Source organism: Bos taurus, chromosome 18 (assembly GCF_002263795.3).
Source record: "Bos taurus isolate L1 Dominette 01449 registration number 42190680 breed Hereford chromosome 18, ARS-UCD2.0, whole genome shotgun sequence".
In the NCBI taxonomy this organism is placed as follows: Eukaryota; Metazoa; Chordata; class Mammalia; order Artiodactyla; family Bovidae; genus Bos; species Bos taurus.
Window position 1 is genome coordinate 54146596 of NC_037345.1, and position 8428 is coordinate 54155023.

General features: G+C 50.3%; 1 protein-coding gene and 1 long non-coding RNA gene across 11 annotated transcripts in view; one reads left to right on the plus strand and one right to left on the minus strand.

Annotated features, from left to right (window-relative positions):
* ZC3H4 (zinc finger CCCH-type containing 4) overlaps positions 1-4422 on the minus strand; it is a 39360-nt gene extending 34938 nt beyond the window's left edge. For 3 of the 10 annotated variants that reach the window (XM_059876752.1, XM_059876748.1, XM_059876747.1), the window contains exons 1-2: positions 4332-4422; positions 3031-3193 (exon numbers count right to left, since the gene is read on the minus strand). In XM_059876752.1, the coding sequence (XP_059732735.1) occupies positions 3031-3193; positions 4332-4407 (239 nt within the window). In that variant the 5' untranslated portion in view covers positions 4408-4422. Of the gene's footprint in view, positions 1-1542; positions 1605-2224; positions 2860-2894; positions 2972-3030; positions 3194-3320; positions 3735-4331 lie in introns of those variants that run through there. The other 7 variants (XM_059876749.1, XM_005219289.5, XM_005219288.5 and 4 more) reach the window with 7 other exon arrangements.
* Positions 3827-5678, plus strand: LOC104974899 (uncharacterized). The gene is made up of 2 exons (XR_812890.4): positions 3827-4084; positions 5372-5678. It is a non-coding gene; the product is annotated as an uncharacterized lncRNA (long non-coding RNA).
* The last annotated feature ends 2750 nt before the right edge of the window (positions 5679-8428 follow it).

Genomic DNA, 8428 nt, shown 5'->3' on the forward strand with positions numbered 1-8428 from the left:
ATTTAAAAAAAGCATCCTTCTACACTTGAGTAGCCCTTGACACTTGGTAGGGTCATCTATTAGCATCCAGTTTCTGCTCTTGACTCCTGGAGGAGGAATTTCACAAATGGGAAACTTCAAATAAATGCTCATTTTCAGCTGACCCTATGCACTAGAAAGTGTGTTCAGTTTGTGCTTCAGACATTTTTTTGCAGGAATACTGGACCGTGTGGACATTTCTTCCTCCCACAAAGGCTTTTACATACCTAAGATCGTCACGGCACTTTAGTTGTGAACATATGGAGAGAAAGAACAAAATAAGTGGCCCACTGAATTGCAGTTTACGTGTTTCCTCATCTAAACGTCAGTGAACTTTTTTCCCCTGAGAACGGAAAAAAGGAAACAGGATCTTTGGGAGGGGAAGAGGGCTGTGTGTTAAAAAGTTTTCTCTAACAGAGTAGTATGTCAGGGACCAAAAGTGGGCAAGAGGGAAAATGGAACTTCACCGTGTTTTGTCTTTTAACAGAACTTATGCTTGTAAAACATATCAGAAGGAGTGTTTGGTTATGCAAGTCATTTCTGTTGCTTTTTCTTTGTACATGTAGGAGAGAGGGGACTGGGGGCTGGAGGAAGTGTTCTCTCCACCATGGCTGGGCGTGTAACACGTTTGCATCAACTTTTCACGGTCAGGCATGTGCTTTCGAACAAAGAACAGTGCAGATGGGGAGAGGAGACTGAAGCTTGACACACTTTACAGATTTGGTGCTTAAACAGTACTTTACAAATGACTTGCTTAATTTAAACGTCCATCACCATAAGAGATATGAGAAACTAGGATCTACTTGAACCACCATCTTTTGGGTTGGTTGGGAAAAGGGGAGGGAGAACATTAACTTGAACACAAGTATCATAAACCAAATTCAGTAACTTTGTCTCCTACAAACGGATGTGAAGTATCCACTTTCTTCAAACATGAAGCCTGGAGACAAAGCAATGGACTGAAATGGCAAGAGGGAGAGCAAGGGCTTGGAAACACATGGGCCTCTTAGGCAGGTTTTTGACATGTTACAGTAATGCACCTTTTTTTTTTTTTTTGAGAAAACTGTGTACATCAAATTTAAAAAACTAAACATCGAAAGGATGTGCAAGTCTAAAAGGGCTCAACAGGGTTAGAATCCCGATTTGAACATATAAATTCACTCACTCAAGCATCACTTTGGTCTAAAGGCGAGGAGGAAGGCAGGCAGGAAAGGGACAAAAAGAGGGAGATAATTGAATTACTCAATAAAAGAGGCTACTTACCAGCCCAACCCATTGTAAGACATACACTTCTGACATAAGAGAACTCCTTAGAGGTCGAATAAAGCGTGTAAGCACCTTTGAGTAAAGCACCTGCCCCAAGAGGGGGCCCGGAAGCCCAACGTGGGCTTAGCGAACAGACCTTTGCTAATCTGTTTATTTCCTTGAACTGGAGTCAGGCTGCGATGGGCTGCGATTCCCAGGACGATACATTTAATTAGAACAAAACAGAATAAAACAAAAAAAAATTTGTAAAAAGCTCACCAAACTGCTGCACTTGTGTCTCTGAATGTGGGTGGCATTTCTTTTAAAAGGCAAAGTATGGTCTGTGAAGGAGAAAGGGAAAAGGGGAGGTGGGAGTGGGGAGAAGGGGCCGTGGTGCCTGGCGGGGGAAAGCCCTAGCTAAGACCCCAGTCTAAGGGAGGGTCCTCTGCGACTCCCCAGCCACGGGCTGCGACCAGGCAGCCATCTGTCTAGCGCCCTCTTCCTCTCCCCACCCCCACTCCCTCCGAGACTCTCCAGCCGGCTGAAACCCTGCTACCATTTCCAAATCCACTCTCTAGCCACCTCTTCCTCTGCCCTACCAGGGAAGAGTGGGCGAACCCCGCACCCCAACCTTCTGCTGGCGCAGGGGAAATGGGGCCCCAACCTCGCGCTGAAACGCGCCGGGCTGGCCCCTTTATCACCCTCCAGAGAAGGGCATGGGGCGAGCCCATTTCGCACTTAATACAGGGGAGGGGGGCGCTCCCTTTCACCACTTGGCAAAGCACAAGGAAACCTCGTTTTTTTTTTTCCTCCCGGAAGGGATGGCGCCCCATGATAGCCCGAAAAGGGAGGGAACCCCATGAGAAAGAGGGGACCAACTTCCTCTCCTCTACCAGGCAGGGAAACCAAACCTCAACAGCTTACCCCCCCACCCCGCGCGCCAATAAACGCCATCACCTACCTACGAAAAGCAGAAGGACCCCTCCCTTTAAAAATAGCTTGGGGAAGGGTCTTCGCCCCCAAAAGAGGCAAGGGCTTCCAAAGGGGCAAGGGATAACACCCCCCTGCAATTTTTGCCCCCCTAGGGAATAGCTAGGCAACAACTCCCGCCAAAAAGTGTAAAAGAGCCCCAACCAAAAGGACCCCCCCATTAGGATGGAGAAAGAAATGAACGAACCCCCACTTTCTGTCTCCCACGAAAGCTAGGGTACCTCTCCAAGTAGGGCAGGGCACACCTCCCCCAGGAGAAAGGATACTACCGGGGGCTGGGAGACCCCGCCAACTCCCTAAGAGCGGGGCTGTTGCTCCAGATGCCCTCAAAGGGTCCGGGAGCCCCTCCCCCATTCCCTTCCCCGAAGCCAGGCGACAGGCAGGCGGGCCCGTGGCTGCCAGCTCCGGGCGCAGGGGCAGCCAGGACCCCCGTGGGCTTCCGAAGCACCCCCCCCGGCGCCCCCTCCCCAGGGCGGGCGCAGGGGGTCCGGGGGGCGCCTCCTCACCTTCCCCTCAGCATGGCGCCCAAAAAAGACAGAGCGAGAGCGAGGGAGAGCGGGCGAGCGCCGCGAGGGGGGGGAAACGCATGAGGCCAGGAGAGAAAGCAAGCGAGAAAGAGCGAGCGAGCGAGAGACACCCACCGACCCCGCCCTTCCTTCTTCTCCTCCTCCTCCTCCTCCTCCTCCGCGGCCCGGCCCAACATGGCCGCCGCCCCCCTTCCTCCTCCTCCTCTACCTCCCCCCGGGGACGCCGCCCCAGCCGGGCCGGGGGCCTGACCTGTCGTCAGGGAGCGGGAGGCGGTGGAGGAGGTGCGGGGTAGCCAGGCAGGCGTCGGGGGAACACAGAGGAGGCGAAGGCGTTGATGGCGGTGGTGGCGATGGCGGCGGCGGCGACTCTGATGGCGGCGGCGGGGGGGTCCCGGGCGCGGCCTCCATAGTTCCTTTGGGGGGGGGGAGGGGATGTTAATGCACGAAAAAGGACTGCTTGGGCGTAGCGGGAGGGGCACACTTCAGCTCTTGAGGGCTCCTGATCGGAATGGGTATATATTTTTTCAATTTCGGAATCACCTCTGCGCCGACCTCCGCGTAGGCCGTGCGGCCTAGGCCTCCGCGGGCCGCTCGCCGCCTGCTTACTCCGCAGCCCGCCGCGGGGTCACTCGCTCACGGGCGCGGGGCCCTCATCGGGGCGAGAGGCGCCCCCGACACACACACACACACACACGCACCCCCGCGGGCCCGGGGGTGGGAGACCCGGGGGACACGGACACTGGTGGGTGGTTCGGTGTAATTAGCGCGGGCCGCGCGCGATGGAGCAAGCGAGGGGAAAGGGGAGAAGAGGAGAGCGAGCGAGGGCGGTTAAAAAAAGAAAAAGGTTTTAAGGAGAGGAAACGGGCCGCAGAGACGGGCGGACTGTCTGTCTGTCAGCCCGCCTAGGTGCCCCAGCTGCCCGGCCCCCGCCGCTGTCAGAAATTCACACAAAATGGCGGCCAGGCCTGGACGAGCCAGGAGGCTGAGGCGGGAGGAAACGCGAGGTGGGAGGGGGAAACTGGGAGGCGGAGGCCATGTCACGTGGAGGAGAGAGGCAGAGACAGCTCTTCCGATGAGCGGCGGAAAGAGCCGAAGGGAGAGAGTAAGGCCGAGGCAAGGCGGAAAAAGCCGGAAGGACCTGAGCTGAAATTCGCGAGAGGCGGGAAGAGCCGAAGTTGTCGATGGGGGTGGGGCTAGGGAAAGAATGGGAAGACGCTCGGTGCCGGAAATAGCCGAAGCAAATCGGGACTGGGAAATAACAAGAATCTGAGGTGATCCGGAAAGAACCGAAGGCAGTGTCGAGGGTGAGTGGCAGGAGGCGGAAAGAGCCGAGTGATGCCCGGCGGCGGTAATAAGGTTTATAGACCGAAAGCGCTGAAGTGTGGGGCTGGTGAAGCGATTAATGACGAGAGTAAAGACTTTGAGGAATTCGCCCGAGAGCAAGCGAGAAGAACCTAAAATTGCTAGGTTTAAGGGAGGCGGGAAGAGTCGAAAGCCTTAGGTGGGAGAATGGGAGAGAAGGAATTCGGGATACGGAGAGAAAATAATAACCGAAAGCTGGAGATCGGGTGCCTGGAGTTGTAGGTTTCCGGAGGATGAAGCTGAACAGGCCCGGAGATGACGTCATTAGAGACCTCTGTCGCTAATGTTATTCTTGGGCGGTGCGGGAGGGCGGGTCTTAGTCATTCTTTGGGAGAATGTAAGAACCTTGAGCTTAGTAGGTAGAAGATCTCAAAAGCTAGACTTGGGAACGCTGAGCGGGTTCCAACAGTATAAAAACGTAAAATCTTTTGACCCTCACAACTCTTATAAGGGGAGCTACCATTATGCCCCTTTGATGGATGTAGACTGAACCTCAGTATCTAGCTAATTGGCTCATGGTTATAGGATTAGCCGTAGGGAACATACCAAAGTTTTAATCACAGCTGTCATTCCATTGCTCCCCTGCAAAAATTCTGTTCAGTGCTATTTACAAGAGAGGAGCTTCGTTGGATGCTTTTATGAGCACCTTGTACAGGTCGAAGTCCTGTGATGGGCGAATGGAACATAGTTTCTTCTTAATAGAGCTTAGAAACCGATAATGCCACAGGGGAAAGAAACTGGAAGTTAAAGAGTAAATGAAGACTCTTATTGTATTGGCGGACAAGGTTGTTTGAGCTGAGACAAGAACAGATAATTCTAGGCAGAGGAAATAGATTCTTTCAGAATCCGACAAAGCAAGGACCAGTTAGATTCCAAGAACAAGAAAAGCCTTGTGGCATTAAGAGAGAATCTGGAGGCAGAGGCTGCCAGATCGCCTGCTATATTTATCTTACTATAAAATTTTAAAATATTGCAAACCAGGTCTGGGCCACAAGATCTTCAGGAGGGTAATTTGCGGTCTCTAGTGGCTCAGAGGGTAAAGCGTCTGCCTGCAATGCAGGTGGACCTGGGTTTGATCACTGAGTCAGGAAGATCCTCTGGAGAAGGAAATGGCAACCCACCCCAGTACCTCTGCCGGAAAATCCCATGGACGGAGGAGCCCTGTAGGCTACAGTCCATGCGGTAGCAAAGAGTCGGACATGACTGAACAATTTCACTTTCTCTTTCAGGGGAGAAATTAGCATTCCTGATAAAGTGACAAGATTAAGCCATTTTCTATTGAGTTTTGTTGGAATGAAACTTCTGGGAAATCAGTGGCCCACCCAGTTAAAAGTCAGCTGACTGCCAGCCAAGAATCTGCTGATCTTTAACCAGATCATCTTTTCTTCCTGGATCTAATCGGTAGTCTAAGAAGGTTACTTAACAATTCTCTTCTATAAAAAATGCTCCTACAAGAGAAAATGTTTCAATTGGCCTTCAAGAGAACTTTTTCCCTTGCATGCATGATTATAATAAAATATTGGCACGTGCTCATGACTAAGTTGTCCAAAAAATTTTGTTTAACACATGGAGAGTTAGATCAGGGCTGAGAGAGTGGAAAGGAAAAATACGGAAGTGGGTCTTGATGAAGGCATGTAACTCAGATTCAAACTTGTACCCGTGGTCTTTTAACTGAGATCACTCACCTGGTCTCAGAACTTGATAAAGCTCATGTTCTTGATGTCTCATTGCAGAAAGAATTCAGTGAGAGAAAAAGTGATAGGAAAAAGTGGATTTTGATAGAAACACACTCTACACAGTGTGGGCCATCTCAGAAGGTGACACCAGCACCAGGGTAGAGAGTTGTCAGTTTTTACAGGGGTGGGTAATTTCGTAGGCTAATGAATGAGAGGAGTATTCCTACTGTTTTAGGGAAGGTGCCCACTTTTTTCTTTATTTTGGTTTTGTTTTCTATTTTTGGGATGTGCTCAGAAGAACCTAGATAGCATATTGAAAAGCAGAGACATTACTTTGCCAACAAAGGTCCGTCTAGTCAAGGCTATGGTTTTTCCTGTGGTCATGTATGGATGTGAGAGTTGGACTGTGAAGAAGGCTGAGCACCGAAGAATTGATGCTTTTGAACTGTGGTGTTGGAGAAGACTATTGAGAGTCCCTTGGACTGCAAGGAGATCCAACCAGTCCATTCTGAAAGAGATCAGCCTTGGGATTTCTTTGGAAGGAATGATGCTAAAGCTGAAACTCCAGTACTTTGGCCACCTCATGCGAAGAGTTGACTCACTGGAAAAGACTCTGATGCTGGGAGGGATTGGGGGCAGGAGGAGAAGGGGACGACAGAGGATAAGATGGCTGGATGGCATCACTGACTCGATGGATGTGAGTGTGGGTGAACTCGGAGTTGGTGATGGACAGGGAGGCCTGGCGTGCTGCGATTCATGGGGTTGCAAAGAGTCGGACACGACTGAGCGACTGAACTGAACTGAACTGAACTGAGAAGCATGTGGGAGTTTAGGTCCCTGACCAGGGATCAAATCTGGGGCCCCTGTGCTAGAAATAAGGTCTTTAACTATTGGACCACCAGGGAAATCCCAAGATGCCACTTTTTAACTTTTATAGTCAGCTTTGGAACTGTCATAGCACCTGTGGGTGTGTCATTTAGCTTACTGGTGTGTTACAACGGGGCGTCCCACGTGGCACTAGTGGTAAAGAACCTGCCTGCCAATGCAGGAGACATCAGAGATGTGGGTTCTATACCTGGGTCAGGAAGATCCCCTGGAGAAGGGAATGGTAACCCACTCCAGTATTCTTGCCTGGAGAATCCAAAGGACAGAGGAGCCTGGTAGGCTACAGTCCATAGGATTGCAAAGAATAGGAGACGGCTGAAGCAACTTAGTACACAAATGCAGTTGAAGTTCAGTCAGTTCAGTTCAGTCACTCAATCATGTCCAACTCTGCGACCCCATGAACCGCAGCACGCCAGGCCTCCCTGTCCATCACCAACTCCCGGAGTCGACCCAAACCCATGTCCATTGAGTCGGTGATGCAATCCAACCATCTTATCCTCTGTTGTCCCCTTCTCCTGCCCTCAATCTTTCCCAACATCAGGGTCTTTTCATGAGTCAGCTCTCTGCATCAGGTGGCCAAAGTATTGAAGTTTCAGCTTCAACATCAGTCCTACCAATGAACACCCAGGAATGATCTCCTCTGGTTGGATCTCCTTGCAGTCCAAGGGACTCTCAAGAGTCTTCTCCAACACCACAGTTCAAAAGCATCAATTCTTCCGTGTTCAGCCTTCTTTATGGTCCAACTGTTACAACATCCTTACATGACTTGGAAGAACCGTAGCCTTGACTAGACGGACCTTTGTTGAAGTTCATTCATTCTCATTTCTGTGTAGTATTGTGGTGTGTGACTAAACCAGGTATTGGTGCAAATGTGGAGCCACAGGAACTGCTGATAGGACTGTGAATTGTCTAACCATCTATATTGTGATTTATATCAAAAAATACATGTCTGGTGTTTGTCCTAGTACCTTGCACTGAGCTCCTAAAACCCTAGGAATGTCCAAAGTGATAAGAGTTATAGATAAAGGTTCATACAAGCCCCTTTTAACCACACCTTCAGTCAATTCAGTTCAGTCGCTCAGTCGTGTCCGACTCTTTGCAACCCCGTGAATCGCAGCACGCCAGGCCTCCCTGTGCATCACCAACTCCCAGAGTTCACCCACACTCACGTCCATCGAGTCAGTGATGCCATCCAGCCATCTCATCCTCTGTCGTCCCCTTCTCCTCCTGTCCCCAAACCCTCCCAGCATCAGAGTCTTTTCCAATGAGTCAACTCTTCGCATGAGGTGGCCAAAGTACTGGAGTTTCAGCTTTAGCATCATTTGTTCCAAAGAAATCCCAAGGCTGATCTCCTTCAGAATGGACTGGTTGGATCTCCTTGCAGTCCAAGGGACTCTCAAGAGTCTTCTCCAACACCACAGTTCAAAAGCATCAATTCTTCGGTGCTCAGCCTTCTTTACAGTCCAACTCTCACATCCATACATGACCACTGGAAAAACCATAGCCTTGACTAGACAGACCTTTGTTGGCAAAGTAATGTCTCTGCTTTTGAATATGCTATCTAGGTTGGTCATAACTTTCCTTCCAAGGAGTAAGCGTCTTTTAATTTCATGGCTGCAGTCACCATCTGCAGTGATTTTGGAGCCCAAAAAAATGTCTGACACTGTTTCCACTGTTTCCCCATCTATTTCCCATAGTTTATGTTAATGAAGTGACTTTTGGAAA